General features: G+C 40.0%; 1 protein-coding gene across 3 annotated transcripts in view; it reads left to right on the forward strand.

Moving 5' to 3' along the window:
* Positions 1-26,717, forward strand: part of LOC149198752 (uncharacterized) — a 254,354-nt gene that overhangs the window by 138,350 nt on the left and 89,287 nt on the right. For all 3 annotated transcript variants that reach the window (XM_089402146.1, XM_089402147.1, XM_089402148.1), the window contains 2 exons: positions 3,537-3,861; positions 10,238-10,331. In XM_089402146.1, the coding sequence (XP_089258272.1) occupies positions 3,537-3,861; positions 10,238-10,331 (419 nt within the window). The remainder of the gene's footprint in view (positions 1-3,536; positions 3,862-10,237; positions 10,332-26,717) is intronic.

Consider the following 26,717-nt stretch of genomic DNA (forward strand, 5'->3'; position numbering starts at 1 on the left):
ACAGTGCATTCTGTTTGTGTGTCCATGATGCCCTAAACTCCTCCAATCTTTTGGTGCAGTCAACCTTTTCCTCTTGAAGAATGCGGCCTCTAAAGTCATCATAAGAAGGGATTTTCTACCCTAAGCGAACAGTTGCAATAACATCAACAACAGGCTGGAAAAATGGATTATTTTTGGCAACGTTGAAAGGAATATCACTCCAAGAGAAACTTGCCCAACAACTTGTCAACTTGTTCTTTCTCATTTTTTTAAAGCATTGAAGTGATAGATGGTGGTGAACCAGGCGTGGTTATGGGAACAAAAAATGATGAGGCAGCTACAGGGTTGGTTGTAGATATTGTGCTGAAGTAGAACCAGTGCCACTTCCATATTCACCTCCTAACACCTTCCCTGCTAGTTGCTTTTTTAGTTCTCCTTTGGCCACTCTCTCTTGCTCTAATTCTTCCAATGATCTTATGCCTCTTCGGATGATTTCCACATTTGTAGTGTTGCAAGGCTCTACATCATGTCCAGGGATTTGTGCAAGATGATACTTCAATCTATAAACGCCCCTTGACATATGCTGTCTACACAACTTGCAAGACAAGTTCAATCTATCAAACCTTCCATCAGGTTCACCATATTCCCACAGACGGTCCAATTTCCTTGGCATGTTTGTAATTTGGTTGAACTCTTGAGTTTTAATGTAAGATGAAGTTTGAACTTTGAAGTTGAACCTATGACACAATAAGAATTGCAAGTTACAAAAAAAAAAGAAAATACATACATAACACAACACATTGAATTTTTGATAAACAAACAAACAAAAAAACCTCATCTCAATTCAGAATGAACTTTCTCCACTCTATGCAACAACAATGAAAAAGAAAACACCATCAAATCCACTAAAAAATCATTGATAATCAACGGATTATAGAAACGCAAGCAAAAACAAGGAAAAAACCAAAACAAAATGTCCAAATTTGGTGCCCATACCTAGAAACCATGGTTTGCTGGAGAAATTTGATTCAAAAACAAAGTTCTCTTGCTTGGGATGCTAAAATCTCTAGGCTTCTTCCTCATATGCCCTAGTAGACGCCTTCCAGGGTTTCTCTCCTCCTCAGCTCTCAATCCACGCCGCTGTCTGTTCAAAATGACAAAAAAAATTCATGTTTTCCCTTATAAAACACACTGTCCGCCACCCTTGTGATAACTTCCCTTTGAATCGCGATAATTTAGAAATAATCGCGCTTTTTTGAAGTTATCGCGATTATTTCGCCAATTTTTTGGAAAAAAACTGCGTAGTAATCGTGTGAGTTTATTGGGAATATGACAAAGTCGCGATTTTTTGATATTATCGCGATAATATTACGATTTTCACAACATTGTGGAAAACACACCACGAGATCAAGATTTCGACTTTCTGGGGCTGAGTTTGCTAAGAAAGTTGAGAGAGTGATCAGAGTTGCAGCTGAGGGGCAGTGAATACAAAAGCAGAGAGGCAGAGATAGCACTGGGAGGATCAACGCAGTAGCGGGAGAGAGGGGCATAGAACTAGCCAAGGGTTCACGTAGAGCCAACCAGGGCTCACGTAGAGGCAGCTAGGAGTTGCACAGTGCCTCAGAGGGCCAGCATGAGCGACACAGAGGGCCAGAGGATTGATGCAGTGCCTCTAGAGACTGACGCAGGCCAAGCCAGAGTGACGTTGGGCCAGAGAGAGTTGATGCAGTTCCTAGAGGCTGACGCTGGGGTTTTGTGGGGAGATTAGAGTTGTGGAGCGCCGGAGTGTTTATCTGGGGTTTCAGCCGTAATATCTGCTTCCGAGTAGAGAGGGACTATTGCCGAGATTTTTCTCTGTTGTGTGAGTCAGATTTGGCACCCAGATTGTATTATAAAACTGCTTAATATTACAAACCCTCAGATAGCTGCACCGGTTTTCCAGCATTGGGTTTTTCCGGGGACATTGTTCAAAAAACAACGGTGTCACTTGTGTGCTTGTTTCTGTTTCTTTTAGTTGATGATCTGTAACGTGTTGAACATGTACTTGTATTTATTTTCAGTATTTACATGGTAAATAACTTGTTAATTAATCAGAACAAGTAGGCAAAAATAAATTAGAGAGTACATGAAGGGTTTCTAACGGGTTAGACTTGGAAATTCCAACACTTACCTTTTTCATATTTACAAATATTACATGTAATTGTGGGATGGTTCTAAGGTTAGGGCTGGAAAATTAAAAACTTTGTTGTCAAAAGAGACATCGTGAAAAAATGAAAAATAAACAATATACTACTGTATTTCATCCCTCTTGTGCCAACTACCAGCGGTAACCATTAGCAATAGAATAGAAAATTTTTCAATTAGGAGAGCGTATAAATTTAGCAGAACGAGTGAAGAATCGTTAGCCAAAAAATCATTCTCAAATTGTTGCAGAAATCTAACACACAAGAAAAATATTTGCCTGCCACTAGATGTATTGTTGTTATAGGCGTTGAACAACTGTACTGCAAACAACCTGTAACATTTTTAATAAACGAGTGCTGAAGTCATAAATAGTAAAACATAGATATGCACATCATTGCAAAACATTGCTGCCAAGAAATACAAGACAAAAGAGAGAAATAACATTATTAGTGTTGCCATCACTGATTAATATCATTGAAGGAGTGCCGTTGATATTAGTTGAAAAAGTGAAGATATTGTTGTCACCATACTGCTATACAAGAAAATTAATAGTGATCATAGTTGAGACTACCATTGTCACTTGAGAAATTGCTGTAGTTGTTTTAAATGGTTCGTTGCTTTTTTGAAGAATATCTACAATTTGGTTTTAATGTTGTTTCAAATTTCAATGTTAATTTGGTGTTTTTTGAAGTAGAGCTTACAAACCATAGTTCTCTCAATTTTCTATTCAGGAATTGATGGATTCCATGGATGGAGATTTTGGATTTATACACTGATGTTTTTTTTATCTTCATTTCCATTCAATTATAATATTGTGGTTTTCATGTATTTTGAGTAGCCCTAGGGCAACCAGCATTTTTTGATATAGCATCCGAACTGAATGTTATTATGTGAGAGTGCATCTGTGGAGAGAGTGAGCATGCCTATGTTTGCATGCTTTTGAGTATGATATTAATATATTGCAAGGAAGCAACAAATATCTTTCGCTTGTTTTTGCATTCTGAGATAAAAAAAAGTATAGTAACAAACTCGCTGAATTTTAAACCTTGCATTTCAATAAACTGCAATTTTACATTTTGCAATCAGATTCATTTCATTTTATTCCTCAGATTTCCATTCCTCAAGTATGTTTATTAGGTTTATTTTTATTTGTATCATATTTGTAAGTTGGTTGTTGAAAGTTTTAATTTTTTTAAAGTGTGAAAGATAGTTTCGGTGTTTTCAAGGTGGGAAAGATAGAAATATCTTGCTTTTGTCTAATGATCTATTTCCTGTTTGCTAGTAATGGGTTCTATGGATAAGTTTTGGTGTTTTTAGGGTGGGAAAGATAGACATTCATGATTATGTCTAATGATATATTTTCTATTTCACAGTAATGGGTTCTATGGAGCATTCACTGTCAAGTCTGAATATATTTGGATATGTAAGAGTTGATGGGGAGAGCGATCATCAGGCAGCAGGAAATCAGAGCACAAAAAATATAGGTGGTTCTGGTGGTGGTTCAGGTGGAAGCGTTCTTTTATTTTTGCATTCCTTAACACTTGGAAACAATTCACTGGTTTCAAGTGCTGGGGGTCATGGGGGTCATGTTGGTGGTGGTGGCGGTGGTGGTGGGAGGATTCACTTTGACTGGTCCAATATACCGACTGGTGATGAGTATGCTCCATTGGCAAATGTGAAAGGCACAATCTATGCAAGGTTGTATATAAATTTATCTTTTCCTTCTGGTATTTTTATTTCTTTAGTTTGTTCCAGATATGTCAGTACTGTTAGAGATTGCATTTGGAAGTGCCATTAGCGTGGTACTTTGTCAACTATGCATATAGTCAGGACATGTAATACTGCATAACACTGAGGGCTATTGAGTTTGATGTAACTGAGGGGAAAGAATAGTATAAACCACTGCCATGGCTGGAAAATCTAATTCAGCATTTTCAGTAGTTGCAATGTGATGCAGGGCTCATTTTCTAATTCTCTACACCATCAATTCAATCCTGGTTGTGGTGTCTTGCCAGTGGCAACCCTAATTATCAGTTATAACCTATCAGATCAATCTAAAATGATCCTTTTTAATACGTGAAACCTTTTGGTTGTGGGCCTTCATCTTCTCAGTATATTTGTCTAAAATTTGGTAGCTGTTTCCTCAGTGATCTTAAGCACAAGCTTCTGCCCTCTTTTATACCCACTTGCTCCTTACTGTATAAAATTATTTAAACGAAAAAAGCGTCTTGTTATATGAATTTGATCAAGCTTGGTTTTAGGTCCAGTAGAGAAGCTTAAATTTATGGTGGTGAAATGTTCCACTGAATATGTTAGTTATTTTAGTCTATATATGTTCCTTTATAAATTAGCCTATATGTGTTGAAATTTGAAATGCAACTTGAGCTATTGTATCAGAGAAGATAATCCTCTGTTCGGTATTGCAAATGTAATTTTGATCTTTGCACTTGTCAAGAAAAAGAAATATTATTTTTGAATTATAAGAATGAGTTTCTTGCTCATTTCATAGGTCTAGGAAAGTCAAAGAGTCAAAGAGCTCTTCTTGAGCATATTTGTAATGTATATAAGTCTACCTAGTGACTAGATTAGCCCTCCAAGACCAGCACAATCCTCATGAAGAAGACAGCAAGCAAAACGATAAGGAGTACAGTCATGTCGGCCTCAAAAAAAATTAAATATATATATATATATATATATATATATATATATATATATCATGTCGGCTCAATAAACAGACACAACGTTTCACACTGTATGTCGGCTCAATAAACAGACACAACGTTTCACACTGTATGTCGGCTCATTTATGGAGACGTGACCACTATAAATACCCCGCTGGGGTCACCACAGAAAACACAGAGCTTGGATTTGTCTCTGCAACTTCGGATGGGTACAGGAGGTGCAGGAAGACAGTTTCAGATAACATTTTCGGAGGTCTGTCCACAAGTTCAGCAAACTCGGATGGGTACAGTAGACACCTCTGCAATTCTCGTGGACAATTACAGTGAGAAAGATGACAGTCTTCTCCTCCTCGGTGGTGCACATCTCAGTGAAGGAAACACAGTCATTGTTTTCGGTGGTGAAGAAGATCTCAGGTATCCTACAGTAGCACAAACAGTCTCGGCATAATTGAAGGTAAAGATCTTGATGCAAGGAACTCTCAGTAATGCACTCTTAGCATTGCTTTCTAGACACAGTCACAATCTCGGCATGATTGTGACCTCACAGTTATACATTTTCGGCATTCTAGACACAGTCAAGATCTCAGTGAAGTAGCAGTCATGGTCTTGTTCTTTAATGAAGACAAGGTCATGATCAAGATCTTGGTGCAGTTCACATTCAAGTAGAAAGACCTCGTTGACATGGTGATGAAGCAAGCAATGGTGCAACTAGAAGGACCTCTGTGGTACTATGATGATGATCTAGATGATGCAGTAATGATGATGATGATGTCAACAGTAAGAAGAGGATTGGTGTCTTGTTCTTGGAGTGGCCTAGGAGGTCAAGGGCCATGATCTATGTATTTGTCAAGTAGAATCTCTATAAGAAGAATTTTGTGCAGGTTTTCGTCTCCAAGAGGGAGAGGTTTTGGCCGTAGCAGAAAGCCAACATCTGGTGTTCATGTCTCTTGTGTTTTGGTAAGAAATACACACACTAATGATATCAAGATAAGATTGTTCCAATAAGAAAAAAGTTAAAATACCTCACAAATAGTTATCATGCTAAGAAGAATCACATTAACTACATTTGCCCTAGATTCTTCAACAGATCAAAATGGAGTGGCCGAAATAAAGAATAGGACAATTGAAGAAGGTGTACGAACAATGTTACTTGATCAAGATTTGCCAAAGTTTCTATGGGGAGAAGTAGCAATGTCAGCCATATATATTCAAAATAGAAGTCCTCATAGAATTCTCGATAATATGACACCCGAGGAAGCATTTACAGGAAAGAAGCCAAGTGTGGACCATCTCTGAATCTTTGGGAGTCCTGCATATATCCATGTTCCAAAGGACAAGCGAAAGAGGTTGGATTCTACAAACATCAAAGGAATTTTCATTGGCTATAGTCTCTCTTAAAAAACATATAGAATCTGTTGATTTCTGGTAGCATCGGATGTGCTCTAAGTCTCAAATTTTGCAGGGAGGCTTAGACACATGCATGATCCAATACCCATAAATCATTTTGGGAAATTCCACCCAGAGATAGTTTTATTAAAATAATTAATTATTTTTAATGGGACCCTAAGTCTAAACTTCGGAAATTAAAATAATTAATGGGTATTAATCTAAACTGTGGGTGGAACTTCTAGAAGAAGACAGAGATCAAGTCAATATGATCCTAGCCATTGATTAGGATCTAATCTTGGCCGTTGAGTGATCAACGAGAGGATTATAAGAAGGCTTGATGGGCACTTGGGGAACACATTAGAGGCAGATACTCAGTTACGTGAGTAAGATCGATTTTCTCACTGGTCGAAGTTCGGCAAGAGAAAATTGAATAAGAGGTAGAGTTGCAGGTGAGAAAGGAAGAGAGGGCGTCAACATCTTTCGAGAGTGCAAGGCAAGAAGACGCAGAGTAGGGAGAGACATCGCAAAAGCAGGTTGACGCAGATGAGGCAGCACAAAGGCAAGCTGACGCTGGGACTGCATGGGTAGTTTGATGCTTGGTCAGCGTGGGAAAATTGATGCAGAGGGATGCAAAAGGACTCAGAGGTAAGAGGAGTACTTCTCTTGGATCAAAGATTCCTCAGGAAGTGTCTGTAAATTTTCTCACTTCTGTTTCGCTGGTTGTAACTTGTACATGAGATTTTGCTGAAGAATAATAAAGAAACCCTCATCTACTGCACCGGTTTTCCCACATTGGGTTTTTCTAGGGACGATTGTCCAAAAATAACCGTGTCATTGTTGTGAAAATTCCTAGACTCTAAAGGAACCCTTACTGCAACAAATCTAACTCTACTTCACCTACTTGATTTTTAAATTACATTCATCAAGTTATTTTTCTGAATATTGAAGTAAATTACTTCATCAACCTACACTAATTAAATATTTGATCTCATGAAACAGAAAACAGAGCAAAGAACAAGATACATATATTTTTGGACACAATAGTGCCCAAAAAAACCTAATGCGGGAAAACCGATGCAGTAGTTCTAAGGGTTTATTATTATGCAAGAGCTATTTCCTGACATTTGGACTAGGATATGAAAGGAAACAAATCTGAAAATGAAAAGAAAAAAACAACTCTTCAATGTTCATTTCTTTTACAAAAACTACTCTTTTCAATTTCCAGATTTGCAAAGAAAAACACAAGCAAAGATAGATTTGAGAAGTGGAAAAAAAAAAACTTCTAGGCTCTAGCCTCCTCAATACTGCTCCAACAAATCAACTCCTCAGTGTTGTGATTGCCTAAGACTCCTCACTATTGCTCCTAAAACCAGCTCCACAACTCTTCACAAACTCTTCACAAATGTAATGAGATATCTGTGAGGAAATGTGAGGGGGTTGGATAGCTTTTATAGGCTTGGGAAAGGTTAGATGGATAAGCAAAAAACCTAAAAAAAAAAGACCAAGTTTGGAGTCCACTTTCCCTCCAATTTCCAACACTGGCCGTGTTTGACTGGCTTCGTCGGTTTAAGTCGAACTCGGCTGTGCCGGCCGGTCTGTTATTGAACCGGCCGAGTTGGTGACGGGCTTGGCCGGTTCAGTAATAGACCAGCCTTTGGATCGGTTTTTGTGCCGATCCGGCCTGAGCAAGGGTCCAGCTCAGTTGACTCGGCCGAATTTTAAAACATTGGGTTTCGTTCATGAAAGGTGTTATAGGTTTATACCAAGTTATGCGAGCCATTGTCTATGAGTGGCCTTGTAGAGGGAATTCTTAGCTGCTTGAGTTACCTTACCTTGCATTTGTTTTTCCAAGCCTCCATATTTTCCTTTTTCTTTCTTGCTTTGATACAACTTGTTTAACAAGCTTTATTGACTTATCAAGTAATAACAACAATTTAATTTTCCTTTAATGATGGGCAGTTTATTGCTTCGTCAGGGTCAGGTTGTTTACTGAAAATTCCTTTTACTTTGATAGGCATGACATGCACGGATACTCTTGGGGCTATATAACAGGGGGTGGAGCTCAAGCTATAATTGGAGTTTGTTTGCTTAACATCCCTTTCCATTCTTTTGCATTTTGACATTTGGCTCATGCTTTTTGTTTTCTTATAGCTGCATCAACCTCAGGTATTTTCAACCCCTTCTTCTCATAGGACAAGGCCAGCAGGGAACTAGTACGAGCAATTTCAACCTGTTATCCTTACTAAAATGCCTTGAACATTAAATGAAATCACTTAAATGCAAAAATGGTTAAAGCACCTGATTGTAGATGACCCACCTTCATAGCATGAGTAAGCTAGATTAATGGGCGCTCTTACTGGAATGGATGAGGGGCATCTGAAGCTGGCTATGTGTAGATCATAATAGAGCTGCTAGCTGGCAAGCTGCATCACAGGAGAACATTTTTCTCCTGTTGTTACCAATGTATAGAGATTGGTAACAGGGCACATCCCTGTTTCTGATCCTAGGGCATACCCATTTCTGAATCCTTAGTTGCTGCATAAGTTGGTTTTCATAAAAGATAGAATTTTACTGAATCTCATGCAGTGGAAAATTTTACGATGAACTTAAGTTTCAAGGATGATTTTTTTCTATAAATCCAGAAACAAATGTTAAGGTCTGTTTTTTGTGGAACTTAAAAATTTTAAAAACAGATTTTCTGAAAATTTTAATGATGATTTAACATTTTATGCAGATAAAATTTCTTACATATTTGTTGGTACGATGTGAAGTTATAAAATATTTGTCGAAATTTATGAAGTTATAAAAAAGTTTCACCTAGTTATCTTTGACGAAACTAAAAGTTAAAAGAATGTCCAATTGTGGATCGTTACAAGAGTTGTTAAGAAAGTTGAGCTGCTTCCGCAAGCTTTTAATTGAATATAATAGAGTCCTATTCCATCAACAAATAAGATGATTTCTCTTACAATATGAATGTTTTGTGAAAATTCTATCATGGCAACAACTGATTTATTTTACCTACTTATTTCCCAATAAGCTATTTACGAAAACCCTTCACTGAACATTAAAATAAATTCTGCTGCAAATATCACACCATAATACAGAAACAAATACATGCACAAGAATCAAACACATCAACACAGATATTTTGGACAATTGTCCCCGGAAAACCCAATGCGGGAAAACCGGTGCAGCAGAGGATGATTTTATTAATCAATGATTGTTTAGTACATCCGGGTGCCAAACTGGCTTTTGCCCAACAGAGATAAATTCTCCAACACTTCTAGAGTCAGCGTTAGGCTTGCTGGCCTCTGCACAGCTCCCAGACCCTCTGCATCAGCTCTTGCCTCTCTGCGTCAGAACTGGGCCTCTCTGCGTCACCCACGCAGGCCCTTTAGTGACTACGCAGTCCTGCTGCCTCTGTGTCTGCGTCTCTAACCTTTGCACTAATCTTCCTGTGCTGTTCCTGACGCTCTGTTTCCCAGAACATCTAAGTGACTGTGATCTCATGTGACTGTTGCAATCATCTACTGATCCTTACGTGGCAGAGGTCTTATTTGATACTACAGTGATATCTCAGTGGCATTTTTTGCATTGCTTGGCTATTGGGCATCTTGTGTATAAACTTATGAGCTCAATTCATTATTAGATGGACTGATATATGCAATAGCTACAGGTCAGTGTACACTGTAGACACTTCATTTTACTTCAACAGGGTAACCATGACAGAAATCTATTGACTTGCTGTTCATTTAAGAAAATACTTTTTATTTTTATTTCAGTCCTTTATTAACCATTTCAATTTAAATGTGTTGAGATCATATTCAAAATGTATTAAATATTATCTTTCTCTCATGTTGGTTGGGTTGGCTGAACTATTGTAGTGCTTTGCTTTTTTGCAAGTTATGTTATACCTTTTTTAATTTGCATCATTGGAATCATAAATTTTATGCTGCTACTGCTGTGATACTCTTCTTCCTCTTATAGAGTGAGAATATTGACAGGGGAGGAATGGGAAGTGATGGGGGTCATGATGGGAATGATGGAACTGTTACGGGGAAGCAATGCCCAGAAGGTCTTTATGGAATTTTTTGTGAGGTAAGTGTGTGTGTCTTTTTTGTCACATAAGCTAAATTTCATGATTATATATGATGTAAGATGTAGAGTTAAATCTGGTGACTCTGCAGTGTTGGTAGATCATCTGGTATATAATTTTTAGAGATTTAATATAAAATTGTTGCTAGTTTCTCTTAAATATTGTTTTATTTTTTCTTTTAAGGCTGTAATTTTGCTTGTTTCAACTCTGCTGGGAGGTCAAAGATTTACTGTTCAATCTGTGTATGTACTATGTACATTGACTCGCATTTTTTGTGAAACCATAAGAGGCATTGGAAATGCTTTGATGAAAATAGTAAAGCAGCATCTGTTTCAAGAAAACTGAATAAGATATCCCTTTTTCTATTTATGTTGCTTTATTAATCACACGTGCCTTTGATGGTTACTTGGAAAATAAAATCAATGGTGGAATATCTCATTTTATCCTTATAGTAGTCAATCTGAATATTACCTGCAAACAGTTTGCTTATGTATGCCCTAATGCATGAGATTCGGAGCAAATAAACTGGAACTGGCTGCTGGCATTGGCAATCCTTGTTCCAAATTGTCCTAGCACTTATGAATCACTCATTCATGTTGACAATTTGAGGCAGCTGATAGGAAAAAACTATTTCAAAGACTATACATGTTTTCTTTCCTAGGAAAACATTGTGGGTAAACCAAGGGACGCTTCATCAGATTCATGGATGGCATCCCTGGAAATCAGCACCTGAAAAGTAAATTACAGAAATGGAGCACCAGATAAAAAAATATGTTACCACTAATATTCCATTAGGCTCCAAGCATGTGAAGTACAAATGAAATCCAAGGGTAGATTGTTGGAAATGTAACTAGTGTTGGTCTTCATAATGTAATTAAAATGTACTATTGATATAGTTATTATATTCATTATTATTATTTATTTTTAGTCAAAGCATGTTCTTCATGCTTATAGGGTTTATTGAGTCAAAAAGAAAAATTATTGAGTCAAAGAAATGTAATTGAGTCAAAGTCCCATTTGGACTTCTTGTAAGAAAAGGAAAATAATTTTTGATTTGAGTCAGAGTCAAAATGTCATCCACAAGACCAAGTCGGCCCTCCTTGGACAAGTCGGCCCTAGGGGCTGCTATTCGAACCTACTAGACATGTATAAATAAGACAAGTTTGACCTCATTCATAACTTATTCAATCACATCAATTTGTGTAAGAAAGAAGTAGAAAATTAACGAAAGTCAAAGGAGAGAGAGAGCGAAGTCAAAGGAGAGAGAAATCTGAGTTTTCTGCCCTAATCTGACCACACGTACGAGTTTTTCTGTGATTTTTCAGAGGCGTTATTGGGCCGAAATGCGACCTTCATTGCAGGACCAAAATTTTCTGCAGTTTGACCAGAATTTCAGAGGTTTGACCAGCGTTGACTCTGACTTGTTGGAAGAAGACTTGGAGGATGGCTGACTTGGGGTCTTTGTGGCAGTCTTGGTCTTGGTATTGGGTCTTGGATACCTTACTTTGATCTGATTTTATAAGAAGAGGATTTATTGTGTTTTCTCCCTTGTGGGGCTTTGCCGTGGCTTGGACCCTAATTTCTTGAGTCCTTTGTTGCTTTGTGATTTTCATGATTCGTTCATTTTGGTAATTGCTTGATGAAGAGAATATAAATTTAATAAGAAGCCGGCAACATTCACAAGTAATTATCAAGTTAAGAGAAAGTAATCCTAATCTACTAGCATCTTGGTTTCCCGACATGGTATCAGAGCTAAGGTGAAGAGAAGGTAGCTTGAAGATCACATTTTGTTGGCACATTTGAAGACACCTCTACAACAGTCATCCCACACACTTACATGAGCTACTTTGGAGGACATCATTTGATTTGGTTCTCATAGAAAATGAAGTCATGGATTTCATTCTAGCAAAGTTCTAAAACCAGACAAGGATAAGGCTCAAGGAGTGGCCAAGTACAATAAGGGAGAAATTAGGGCTCAAAGAATCCTCTTTGAGTCTATCAAGGATCACCTCATCTCTTTTGTTTCAGATCTGTCCACATCCAAAGAAGTCTATGACAAATTGGTCAAACTATATTCTGTCAATACTACAGGTCAAAAAATCTCTTTAAGGAATCAACTTTATAGAACAAGGATATCAAAAGATGAAGATGTGGCTTCATACCTTATGAAAATCTCAAAATTGAAGGATCAACTTCAAGGGCTTGGAGAAGTCATATATGATTCCTAGTTATCACTTTTGTACTTGATGCCCTACCTCTAGATTGGAGTGGTTTTGTAAGTAACATCTACGCAAGAAAAGAAACTCCAACATTTGAAGAATTTTGGGCACAATGTGTTCTAGAAGAAGCAAGGTTAAAAGCCAAGGATGACACAAAACCCAATAATGAAAATTCTCAAGCTTTTGCTGCTAGATCAAGGAAGAAGTTTGGAAGATTTGAACCTCATCGTAGATATAATAACAACATCAATCAGCCACGCGGAAACTGAGACATGTATTACATGCAATGCTTTGGTTGTAATGAATTTGGAGATTATAAAAAAGATAGTCCCAAGGATCCTAAGAACAAGAAGAAGAAGAAGATTAAAGAGAGAAGTGAAGCTCACATCGCAAAAGATGAAGAAACTGAAGATTGGAGACAACAAAGACCTCTACTATTGAGTAAATTGACAAATGCCAGGTTTGCAAGCAATTTGTTTTCATTTTTATGGTAGTTAGAGTAGAAGTTACAGTTACATTTGTGTAGAAGATTCTTGGGATTCAGAAATTATAGTGTCATCGGAATTAAATTTTGAAGAATCATATAGTGCTGGCAGAAACAGAGTCTACATGGAGTTCTAGAAGGAACACTCAGTTGCATATCTTCACAAAAAGTTGAAAGTAGTCATCACATCATCCAACTAGCCAAAATAGAAGAGTTTGGATCATCAAAAGTCATCTACTCATCATTGCAAAATCACAAGTAATTTACAGTCACCAAAGCAATTAAGATTTAGAAGTAGTCATCTAGCAAGCAAGAACTACAAGATTGACAATAGATCGGAACAATGGCAGAGTCAAGGTCATTATGTAGCATCATAGAAGTCTCTCCAGCATGATATTTTGTTTTAAGTACCAAGTCTAGTGATACTACCAAAGTTTAGCATTTGATGATTCAAAGGAACATAGTAGAAGTCTATTCTATAAGAAGAGTAGACAACTTATCAATATGCGTTGAAGAACATTCTGGAAGCAACATAAATGAGGTTACTCTTATCACAAAGGAGGAATCTCATCATCCTACATTTCATGGACATCACCTTCAAAGAAGTTTGAAGAAGTAAGTTTTGGTCAAAGAAGTCAATTAATTGGTAGCTTGGAAGGAAAAAGTACACTTACCATGGAGGAAGTTTTGCAATCAACTATCTCAAAAGAGGACTCATATCTTCAGAGGGAGTTGAAGGAAGAACATGATGCATTTAGATCAAAAATATACTTGGGAAGAAAGTTAGCAAAAGCATGATATGTCTTGGTCAAATAGTTGAAAAGGAAAGTCAAGACTCTTCTAGATGGTTGTTTGACATATGGTAGCAGAACAAATTATTGACAGAACTTATGTTGACACTACTATTGGTTATTATTCAATGTGAAGCTAAGTAATGTAAAGGAAGACCTCAGAGGGAGCTAGCAGCAAGGATTGACATAAAGAATCCTACAACTTGACTCAAGGATATATATATCGATTACTTTTGGCAACTCTGATAATGAGGAATGACATCAATAATGTTTGGGATGGCTTCCAGAATGAATATATAGCAAAAGTGTGTACACTATAAAAGCAGAAAAGGCAGTGAACTGATACAAGAAGTCATAAGACAGTTTGACGACATGTTGGATTCAATACATATCAAGAAGTTCACCCACCTCAGCCGGAAAGAGGGAGCTATAATTGGTTCTACATTGATTGGTTTGATAGGTACTGTTACTGATAAAGATATTACTAATGATAATTGGAAGCTGATATGATTTCTTGGAAGAACATGAAGCTGAACTTTGTTGCAATATGAAGGAACAGGATGTGAAGGCTTATGAAGAAGTTTGGCTCCATAAGGCATTTGATGAACTATTTGATAACACGTGGATTCGATATGAAGATTATCAGGAAGGTCGAAGTGCTTTATGATTCGAGAGTATGATACAAACATGAACTGAGACGCTACAACGAGATCTCCATAGAAGAACAAAAAGTTGATGCATTGATGAGTAGTTTTGAGACAAGCCTAGGCTTGTGGTTATTCCTCCGTGTTTGAGAGGGAGTGAGGATCTCCTCCCTGGTTGACAGGGAATGAGGTTGGACACTGTATTCTCCATGTGTCATGTACTATGGCCAAGACTAACAGTCGTAAGCCTAGTGAAGGCACTGATAGGGAGAATGGTGGATTGGATAAGCATCCGGGACCGATATTCTTTGAGGATTTGAATCCAAGTTAAGAATAGTCCCAAGGACTGATATTCTTTGAGGATGGGTATCCAAGATAAGAATAGTCATGTGAAGACATATCTGGTGAACATCTGGATGGGGTATGTGCCTAGAGAGGTGGTGGTGTCCAACTTTATGCCTCCCAATATTGTGCTCTCATCTAGTAGAGAGATAGAGCTTGTTAGGCCTTACTATTTTTCACAATGCTGGTTATATTGATGCTTATCAATCTGAATCCCTTCTTATGAGAATATTTCAACTTAATAGTATCATGTTGTGTCATTATGAGTACCTCCCTAGTTAAGAGGGACTGTTGGAAATGTAACTAGTGTCAGTCTTCATAATGTTATTCAAATGTACTATTGATGTATTTATTATATTCATTATTATTAGTTATATCTAGTCAAAGCATATTCTTCGTGCTTATAGGGTGTATTGAGTCAAAAAGAAAATTTACTGAGTCAAAGAAATGTAATTGAGTCGAAGTCCCATTAATCTGAATTAATTTGAATTAATTAATTCAAGGTGAGAATTCTCTAGAAACTCACACGGATCGACTCCAAGATGACCTTAGCCCTTGATTAAGTTTTAATCTTGGTCATTGGTGCTTCAACAAAGGATAAGAAGAAGTCAATGGGCACTTGGAGAATACACCAGAGACACTTGGAGAATTTAATATTCCAGAGTAGCAGTTGTTAGTTGCTAGAGAGTTTGAGCTTCAGTGAGGAAGCAGAGGCTGTGAGGGGCAGCGACAATGAGGATGGAGGGATTTTTCTAGACCCAACGAGTGCATTTGCAGAGAGGTTGAGATTTCTCCAAGAGGCTGTGCAGAGCCTCAAGAAGGCAGTTCGATTTGCTAGGAAGGAAGACATTTTTAGTGTTGAAATTTCTAAGTCTAACACGTTAGAAATCCCTACTGCATTATCTGGTTTATTTCACCTACTTGTTTATTCCTTAACAAGTTATTTATACATATAAATACTGAAAATAAACACAAATGCAACCTTAACTCATATACAAATCAACAACTGAAATACTAGACAAACACACAAGGGACACCGTTATTTTTGGACAACACGTCTCCAGAAAAGCCCAATGCGGGAAAACTGGTGCAACAGTTTTGAGGGTTTTATTATTATGCAGATTTCTTGAGTACAACTAGGGTGTCGAATTGGCTCACCCAACAAAGATTGTTACACGGCAGTAATACCTCTTCCCGGAGATAGATATTCAACTAGTCTGCCCCAAGAAAATCCTTCTGACGCTTCTCCTAGGCTCTGCGTCAACCCTGCTAGCCCCAACGTAGCTCCTGAACCCTTTGCGTCATCCTTCTGCCTCTTTGCATCAGCTCTCTAGCCTTCTGCATCACCCACGCAGGCCCCTCAGCCTCTGCACAGTCTCTAGCTGCCTCTGCGTGGTCCTTGCTGCCTTGCGTCAACCTCTCTGGTCACTGCGCTGACCCTCAGGAAGTATATCTGCCTCTTCGCTATGTACTCATTGCCCCTCGCTACAGCAAATCACTTGTTCGAATTTTCTCAGCAAACCTTGCTCCAAAAAATCAAACTGAATGATCAATCTTGGTGTATCTCCAATTGACCCTCAAGCGTCCTCTTACACTTTTCCTGTTGAGTCTTCAACGACTGAGATTAAGTCTTTAATCAACGACTAAGATTAGATTTGGCCTTGATCCATTCATTTAGAACATTATCACCCAGTTTTATATTAATACCCATTAATATTTTAATTTTCCTAAGTTTAGACTTAGGAACCCCATTAAAAATATTAATTATTTTAATATCTCTCTAACCGGGTGGAATTTCCCCAAACTATTTCTGGATCGTGGAGGTCTCATGTGCTTTAGCCTCTCCACCAATTTTCATGGCTAGAGCACATCCGATGTTGCCACAAATCAACACTCCCTCTTAGTGAGGAATGTGCTCTAGTAATGCTCCACCACTGAACATCACACTGATCCTTCCGCACTAGTACCTGTGTTGACGCTGGGCTTGCTACCCTATATTTACTGCACTGCTGCCCATGGCTCTGCCACTGCCACTGCTGTGAAAATTCTATCACTGCAACAACTAATTTATTTTACCTACTTATTTCCAGATAAGTTATTTATGAAAATCCTTCAGTAAACATTAAAATAAATTCTGCTGCAGGTACAGAAACAAACACATACACAAGAATTAACACATCGACACAAATATTTTGGACAATTAGTTCCCGGAAAAATCCAATGTGGGAAAACTAGTGTAGCAAAGGGAGGATTTTATGATTCAGCAATTCTTCAGTACAACTAGGTGCCAAACTGGCTTACCCAACAGAGAAAATTCTTCAGCACTTCCCTCAGTTTCAGCATCAACCTGGCTGACCTCTGCGTAGCTCCCAGACCCTCTGCATCAACCCCTGCCTCTTTGCGTCAGTACTGGGCCTCTCCGTGTCACCCGTGCAGGACCTCTAGTGACTGCGCAGTCTACAGCCTCTGCGTCTGCCTCTCCAACCTCTGCACTGTTCCCCTGGTGATGTTCCCAACTCTCTTTTTCGTACTTGTTGCCTCCTGCTGCTGTCTAGACCACTAGTTCGAATTTCTTAGCTAACTCCATTCCAAAAGTCGAACTGATTGGTCTCCCTCAATGTGTTCTCCAACTGACCCTCAAGCCTCCTCTTATACTTTTCCTGGTTGTCCTTCAACGACCAAGATTAAATCTCTATTCAACGGTTAAGATTAGATTTGGCTTGATCCATGACTTTTGGAACATTCTAACCCAATTTTATATTAATACCCATTAATATTTTATTTTTCCTAAGTTTAGCCTTAGGAACTCCATTAAAAATATTAATTATTTTAATATCTCCCAAACCGGTTAGAATCTGCCCAAACCATTTCTGGGTCTTGGAGATCTCATGTGCTTTAGCCTATCCACCAATTTTCATGGCTAGAGCAGATCCGATGCTACCCCAAATCAACACTCCCTCCTAGCGAGGACTGTGCTCTAGTAATACTCCACATTGAGCATCACCTTGATTATCCAGCATCGGTCCCTGTGTTGATGCTAGGCCTCCCTGCCCAACATCCTCTGCACTGCTGCATCCTGTACTGCTGCCCATGGCTCTATCACTGCCACTGCTACATTTGTACTCCAGCTCCCTTTGCATCCGTGCTATTGTTAGTCCATCTTCCCAACACTACATCTGCACTGCAAACTCCTCCTCATCATGTTGCATCGTGCTACTACTGACTGCTACTGCACTACAACATCATACCTATTTCTGCTACTGAAATGCATTCTTTATCATCCACATCTTCTCCCTGAAATAATCAAACTTGGTTCTTCCAAGGGCCTTGGTAAGGATGTTTGCCACTTGTTCTCCTGTAGGAGTGTAGCTCAACTGTACAACCCTTCGTTGGACATAGTCTCTGACAAAGTGACACCGAATATCAATATGCTTTGGCCGATCATGAAACACTGGATTCTTTGAGAGTTTGATGCAACTCTGATTATCACACATGATCCTGGTCACCTCCATCTCTCTTCTAAATAGGTTCACAAGCAGTTTTCTAAGCCATATGGCCTTGCACGAAGCTGTGCTTGCGGCCATATATTCTGCCTCAGCTAAGCTTAGAGCCACGAATTTCTGTTTCCTACTACACCGATGAAGTCCTCTGCATCTCGCAGAATCTGACGAAGTTCTCTGCTCGTTCTTCCTCTACCAGGAGGTGCTTCTGTTAGCTCCTCATCCTGTGATTCTTTCTGACCCGAGGAAGAATTCTTTTCTTCCGTTGGTTGAGGAGTTTTGACCAACGGTTCCTCTTTTGACTACTGCTCGTAAGGCATTTCTTGAGATTTTTTGAAAGCCCTGTCTTCCATGAACTTCACATCTCGTCGAGCTACTACCTTCCTGCTCCCTAGAAGATAGATCTTGTATGCTTTAGCGTTCTCGCTATATCCCACTAGATATCCCTTCTCTGTAGTTTGATCCAACTTCTTCCTCTTTTCGTCGGGTATGCGACAATATGCTAAGCTCCCAAATATCTTGAAATGACTAACTTTAGGCGTCTTACCTGTGAAGAATTTCTCTGGAGTAATCTTTCCCAATGCCCGATGAGGAGTTCTATTCTGAACATGGACTGTTGTGTTGCATGCTTCTGCCCACAAATATTTTAGCATATCCTGATCATACATCATGGCCCTTGCTGTTTTTACAATAGTCATGTTCTTTCTTTCTGCTACTCCATTCTGCTTCAAATTGTAAGGAGTTGTCCACTCTCTTCTAATACCCTCCTTAGTGCAAAAATTAGTGAAGTCCTTATCGACATACTCTCTACCTCTCAACGCAAAACTTTTATTTTTTTCTTAGTCAAATTCTCCGCCAGACCCTTGAACTCTTTGAATCGACAGAAAACCTCATCCTTGGTTTTCAGAAAATAAATCCAAGTTTTCCTTGAGTGGTCATCAATGAAGGTAAGGAAGTACTCGACACCCCACTAAGAGCTTTAGTGGACACGGGTCTGCAAATATCTGAGTGTATCAATCCTAGTACACTCGTAGTCCTGTTTTTACTTCTAGGAAATGCTGCCTTGGCATACTTTCCTAGAGCATATCCTCTGCATACATCATCTCGTTCTGTACTATGATTCAGAACTCTTGTTATAGTGCTCCTGAGAATTCTCAGAGCCCCATGGTGCAAATGTCCCATTCTTCTATGCCATAGTTCGTTCAAATCCTTGCCTCCATGACTGCCTATTAGTGCCATTGGTGATTCTAGTTGTAGTCTATACAACCTGTTACTTTTGATCCCGATCTGCACTTTCTTTTTCCAGCTCGGGTCTTTGACGTATACTTTCTCCTTGATGAAGAAAACATCAGAGCCTTTGCCTTGAAGTTGCGACATGGAAAGTAAGTTCGTCCCCAATCCTGGTACATGCAGCACATTGGTAGCATGGAACTGCTCTCCCGTTTCTATTTGAAAAACTATGGTACCCCTCCCTATTGGATTATATTTTGCCTTGTTCTCCATGGTGATCTGAAAGTTCATCTTCTCCTCTCGATAATCTGAAAAACATTCTCGGATTCCCGTCATATGCCTAGAGGCCCCACTGTCTATATACCATACCTCTGATGATGCAAAGCTAGTCACACAAGCCACTTCTTCTTCCAGCCTGGAAGCTAACATAGAGAAATCAAAATCACTCTCTTGTGCAATTTTCTGAAAATCTGTGTGAGTCTCGTGACGTAGATGCCTGTGCATCATGGTCTCGACCCGTAATTGATTTTCCCTTCATGTCTTTGATTACTTGCTCTGATACCATGTGAAAATTATATCAATGCAACAACTGATTTATTTTACCTACTTATTTCCCGATAAGTTATTTATGAAAATCCTTCAGTAAATATTAAAATAAATTCTGTTGCAAATGTAGAAACAAACACATGCACAAGAATTAACACATCAACACAAATATTTTGGACAATTAGTCCCCGGAAAAACCCAATGTGGGAAAACCAGTGCAGCAAGGGAGGATTTTATTATTCAGCAATTCTTCAGTACAATTGGGTGCCAAACTGAATTATCCAACAGAGAGAATTCTTCAGCACTTGCCCCATTCTCAGCGTCAGCCTGATTGACCTTTGTGTAGCTCCCAGACCCTCTGCATTAGCCCATGCCTCTCTGCGTTAGCATTGGGCCTCTCTACGTCACCCACACAGGCCCTCCAGTGACTGCGCAGTCTGCAGCCTCTGCGTCTGCCTCTCCAACCTCTACGTTGTTCCCCTGGTGCTATTCCTGACTCTCTGTTTCATACTTGCTGCCTCTTGCTGCCCTCCAAACCACTAGTTTGAATTTCTCAGCTAACCTCGCTTTAGAAATCGAATTGACTAGTCTCCCTTAGTGTATTCTCCAACTGACCCTCAAGCCTCCTCTTATATTTTTCATGTTGGTCCTTCAATGATTGAGATTAAATCTCTAATCAATGGCTAAGATTAGATTTGGCTTCATCCATGACTTTTGGAACATTCTAACCCAGTTTTATATTAATAGCTATTAATATTTTATTTTTCCAAAGTTTAGACTTAGGAACTCCATTAAAAATATTAATTATTTTAATATCTCCCAAACTGGTTAGAATATGCCCAAACCATTTCTGGGTCTTGGAGATCTCATGTGCTTTAGCCTCTCTACCATTTTTCATGGCTAGAGCACATCCGATGCTACCCCAAATCAACAACTGCTACATTTGTGCTGTAGTTCCCTTTCAACTGTTGAAATTTCTAAGTCTAACTATTAGAAATTTTATCTATATTCTTCTAGTTTATTTCTCCTACTTGTTAATTATGAACAAGTTATTTAAAGATATAAATATCGAAATAAACACAATACAATCTCAACCATGTACAGATCAACAACTCAAAGAAATAGAAAACACACAAGTGACACTGTTATTTTTGGACAACTCGTCCTTGGAGAAACCCAATTTGGGAAAACCGGTGCAACAATTCTGAGGGTTATATTATTATGCAGTCTTTCCTTGAGTACAATTGGGTGCCAGACTGGCTCACCTGACAGAGAAAATAGTCATGCAGTAATATCTCTCTATTGGGAAGCGGATATTCAGAAAATCTGCCCCACGAAACCCTCTCCAGCACAATTGAAGAACTGCGTCAGCCCTCCTGGCCTCTGCGTCAGCCTCAGACCCCTCTGCGTCAGCCCTTTGAGGCACTGTGCAGCCTCTACGGCCCTTTGCGTCACTCCTGCTGCCCTTTCCGTGGATGACGCATGCCCTTCTGGCTCCACGCTGTCTCTGCTGGGCTCTGCGTTGCCTGCTCTGGCTTCTACGTTTGCCTCTCTGCCTCTTCGCTGGTCTCTCAGCACTATCTCTGCCTCTCTGTCTAGTACTCACTGTCCCTCGTTGCAAATTGATCACTGATTCGACTTTACATAGCTAACCCCGCTCTAGTAATCGAATCACTGATCACTCTGGTGTATTCTCCAACTGACCCTCAAGCCCCCCTTCTACTTTTCCTGTTGGTCCTTCAACAACTGAGATTACATCTCTAATCAACAACTAAGATTAGATTTGGTTTGTTCCATGTCTTTTGGAACCTTCTAACCCAATTTTATATTAATACCCATTAATATTTTATTTTTCCTAAGTTTAAACTTAGGAACTCTATTAAAAATATTAATTATTTTAATATCTCCTTAATCGGATAGAATTTGCCCAAACCATTTCTGGGTCTTGGAGATCTAATGTGCTTTAGCCTCTCCACCAATTTTCATGGCTAGAGCACATCCGATGCTGCTCCAAATCAACACTCCCTCTTAGCGAGGATTGTGCTTTAGTAATTATCCAACTGAGCATCACTCTGATTATACGACACCGGTACCTGTGTTGATGCTAGGCCTCTCCACTCAACATCATCTCCACTGCTGCATCCTGTACTGCTGCCCATGGCACTGCCACTGTTGGATCCGTACGGCAACTCCCTCTGCATCCTTGCTGCTGTTGGTCCTTTCTCCCAAAACTGCAACCCCCTCTCATCATGCTGGATCGTGGTACTGCTTACTGCTACTGCACTACAACTTGGTTACTGAGAAGTAAGTAACTAATCCACCCAACTACTGACATCCATGTCAGGCTAGAAACACTCCCGATGTTGAAGCTCTCTCTGCTGCTAACATGTGCTTCCTCTATTGCCTCTACGCTGCTACAACAACTCCCTGCCTCTCGCACCACTACAAACCTCTCTGTGCCATCCTGCACTGTTGCAACATTCTCTATACATCTCGCACTGCTGCAACCTGCTAGCTCTGTGCTGCCTGGAACTACTACATTGTAGCACTCTCTGCTGCTTCATTCGTATCCTTTTCTATCGACATTTGCTAGTCCTGCTACTATCTCTTCGGGGCTCTCGTAGCAAGGTAAAATCCAAGAGTTTGGGTACCTCAAGGATCTTGCCCCTCATCGCCTGTAGTCTTCTTGACTACAACTCGATGTCTCCCCACCTCTTCTCTAGAGGTACATGAGCACTCATGGCACAATTGTCAGCCTCCTCTACTTCCTTTTCCACCTTCACTGGCATTGCCTTGGAGTCAGACGCCTTTCCCTTAGTTTTCTTTTTGGACACTAGTTTGCTTAATGCCCTAGTTCTCCACAGTTGAAGCACTAAATCTTGGAGAGGTCCTTTTTCTTCCTCTTCTCCTACTTCCCCGTAGATGGCAGAGCTGCATCCTCTTCCTCTTCCTCCTTGATCCAGACTTCTTCGCTGCTACTTCCTGTCGTGCTTAGTCGTCTGATCTTTTCTTGGCGAAGAGCCACCCACAATTCTTCCCAATCTAGAAGATTCGCCTTGCCCAGTATGCTTTGAACAAATGTCTCCCACTCCTCGGAGACTACATTTAGTGCAGTCCTCACCTTAACCCCTGATCCGACATGGCCCCTATGGAAGTCAGTTGTTCCCGGATTTCCTTCAATCTCCCGAGGAAGTGATCTGTCTGCTCCCCCTTCTGCATCTAGTATGAACGCAACTGATTCTCAAGTAACATCTTCCTCTGCTCAGAAGTATGCTGGTACAATGTCTTCAAAGTGTCCCACATTTCTTTGCCGTCTCCTTCTCGACAATATGTTGGACCACATGATCCTTGACCCCATCAAGGATGATGCATTTCGCCTTGGCCATTGCCTCTTTGTACTTCTAATTATTAGCCAGGTCAACTGGAATAACCACTGTTCCCAAGGCGAAGGCCTTGATGAGATGTCTATCTAGAATGGACAGGATCCTTGCCTTCCAGACCACAAAGTTGGATGCCCCGTCAAGCCTATCCTGATCCCTCAGTCCATTCATGGCCATCTCTCTACTCTTTCATTCGACTCCTCCGAGTCTATACTTCCCTTTGGAAGTTCTCTCTTTGACTGCCTTTGAGTCACTACTTCAGTGTTGCGGGGGAGTGCCCCCCCCCCTTCGAACCCGCTCCCGAAGCGTGCTCCCAAAATCGCTCCCGTAAAAAAATTTACGCTCCCTGGTCTGTTAGGGAGCGATCGCTCCCGCGCTCCCGGAGCGTTTTTTAATGCCCGGAGCGATCGCTCCCTGATCGCTCCCGGGCATTAAAAAACGCTCCGGGAGCGAATCGGGCCGGGCCGGGAGCGGTTCAGCGGAAAAAAAATCCGCCGGACCCGAAAAAAATAAAAATTTTAGAATTTTTTTTTTGTTTTATAAGGCCAATGGGCCAAAAAAACTTTCATTATCACTTCATTGAGCAAGTTGGAGCTGGAGCAAGAGCATTGGAGCGAAGAGCAAGTGCTGAGGAGCGAGGAGCAACTGCCAAGGAGCGAGGAGCAAGCCTGCAGAGGTAAGTAACTTAGTAATCTAGTTAGTTTAGCTGGTTAGGTAGTTAATTTAGTTGATTTAATTTAGTTGTTTGAGTTTAACTGTTTAAAAATCATGTATTTAAATTAAATTAATAAATTAAATGAATTAATCCCAATAAACTAAATTAATTTGCAGATTCAAGACTCAAAACCCTACAAACATCAAACACCATGGACCTGGGGATATTTATTGGCATTTTCCTCTTCCTGGTCCCTTTTATGGTTATTATGGTGGTGGAGAGTAGGAAACGGAGGGGGCCTCAAACTGAAGAGGTGGATGAAGAAGCCGGAGGAAGTCAAATGGGTGAAAACCCCAGTGAGGAGGAGGTGGATGAGGGTGAACATGACCCTCAAAAAACTAAACAAGACCAAACTCCATTGTGGAAATATGTTCACAGGGATGAAACAGGGAGAGGGGGTGGAACCACTAAATTTCATTGCCCCCATTGCAACACTGATTACACAGGCTCATACACCCGTGCTAGAAGACACCTCTGCGGGAAAAGGCCATGGGATGGAGAGAAACAAATAGGAATCAAAACTTGTGCAGCGGTGTCAACAACAGATAGAGCCAAATACATAAAGGAAGAGGAGGACGCCCAATACAGAACAAAAAGATCAAGGGGTTTCTTTGAACCAAGCTCACAATCACAAAGAACTCCTTCAGCATCCTCCCAAGGCAGTGGATATGGACATGGAGGCACAGGGTCATCATCTTTAAGGCGTAGAACCATATCAGATTTCCTTGATGAGGGGTGTAGGAATGATGTGGATTCAAAAGTTTACAGGTTCCTCTATGCATGTGGGATACCATTCAATGTTCTATGCTCACCTTATTGGCACGAAATGGTTTCTGCCATAAATGATGCCCCTAAAGGATACAAGAGCCCTCGGTATGACAAGGCAAGAACTGTTGGCCTTGATCATGAAAAAGCAAAAATATCACATTCTTTGAATAAAATGACAAGTTCTTGGACTGACAATGGGGTGTCCATTGTATTTGATGGATGGACAAATGTAAAAGGCAAGCCATTGATAAGTGTTCTTGCTGTGTCTGTTAGTGGTCCCATCTTTCTAGCTGCACATGATTACTCAGACAAGTTCAAGACTGCTATCAACATTGCAGAAGCATTACTTGAAACAATTGAGCGTATTGGCCCATACAATGTCATCCAAGTCATCACTGATAATGCTCCTAATTGTAAGGCAACGGGAGCAATTATTGAGGATAAATACCCGAACATATTTTGGTCTGGATGTTTGGTTCACACATTGAACCTTCTGTTGCATGATATTGTCAAAAACAAAAATGAACAATACCAATGGATTGGTGATTTGTACAAGAAAGGAAAACAAATGATAAAATTTATTACAAATCATAGCAATACCCATGGCCTTTTCCGCAGTCACTCGAGATTGGAGTTGCTGAAGATTGCGAGGACTAGATTTGGTAGCTATTACCTCACCTTCAGGCGCCTTTTGAAGGTAAGAGAGGCATTAGCTAGCATGGTATCAAGTCCACATTGGCAGGTGTTAAAGGAAAGGGCTACAAATGTAGCTGACATGGCAGGTTTTGAAACGGTGGAGGAGGCCGCTCTTGATGGGCAATTTTGGACAACTGTGAGGCAGGTATTGGATTTCACCAAGCCAATTTATCACATGATTCGGTTTGCAGATACAGACAAACCAGTGATTGGCTAGGTGTATGAGCAAATGGATACCATGTTGGGGGAAATAAAAGACATTGTTCATAATAAAGATCCCAACTTGTACACACTGATTCATGATTGTGTGTGTGAACGGTGGAATAGGCTTAACCTTCCACTACATTGCTTGGCGTATATCCTTACGCCAAAATACTACTCTACATCTTGGTTGGGCCAACCTGCAGCAGGGGGTGGGGTTAGGACCAAACCCCATTTAGATCAAGAGGTAACTAAAGGATATCTGGAAGCATTAGAAAAGTTGGTGCCTGACAGGGAGGAATGTGCAGCTGTGCGCCTTGAAATAAGCAGATACTTCAGTGGCACTGGTTTGTATGGTAACTTCCATGCAATGGACGACAAAGATAAATTTGCTTCTCTCACATGGTGGGAAACATATGGCGGCCACGGACTTTTGCCAAAATTGGCAAAAAAAGTTCTTTCACAGGTTGTAAATTCTTCTTCTGCAGAGAGGTGTTGGAGCACCTACAGTTATATACATAATGTGAAAAGAAACAGACTCAACGAAAACCGAGCAGAAAGCTTGGTTTATGTGCACTACAACTTGAGGTTGTTGAGCCATTACTGTGATCGGGCTAATGAAGATCCCACATAGAAAATTTGGGACAATCACCCTGAGGACGACAATTTGGAGGATGGCATTGTACATATTGAAGAACTAGAAGAGGAGCTTGTAAGGGATGAAAATGAAGCAGCTGCAGCAGCCATGCCACCTCCACCTCCACCATCCAGTAGCAGTGCTCGAGGCCCGAGTCTTGTTCCATTGCTGTTGCCACCTCCATCGACACCCTCGCGTGGAGGTTCTAGTTCTGGTCGTCGGTCTGTGTGGGAGA

Source organism: Pinus tabuliformis, chromosome 2_1 (assembly GCF_031772625.1).
Source record: "Pinus tabuliformis cultivar Carrire ecotype Pingquan chromosome 2_1, CPIR1, whole genome shotgun sequence".
NCBI lineage: Eukaryota > Viridiplantae > Streptophyta > Pinopsida > Pinales > Pinaceae > Pinus > Pinus tabuliformis.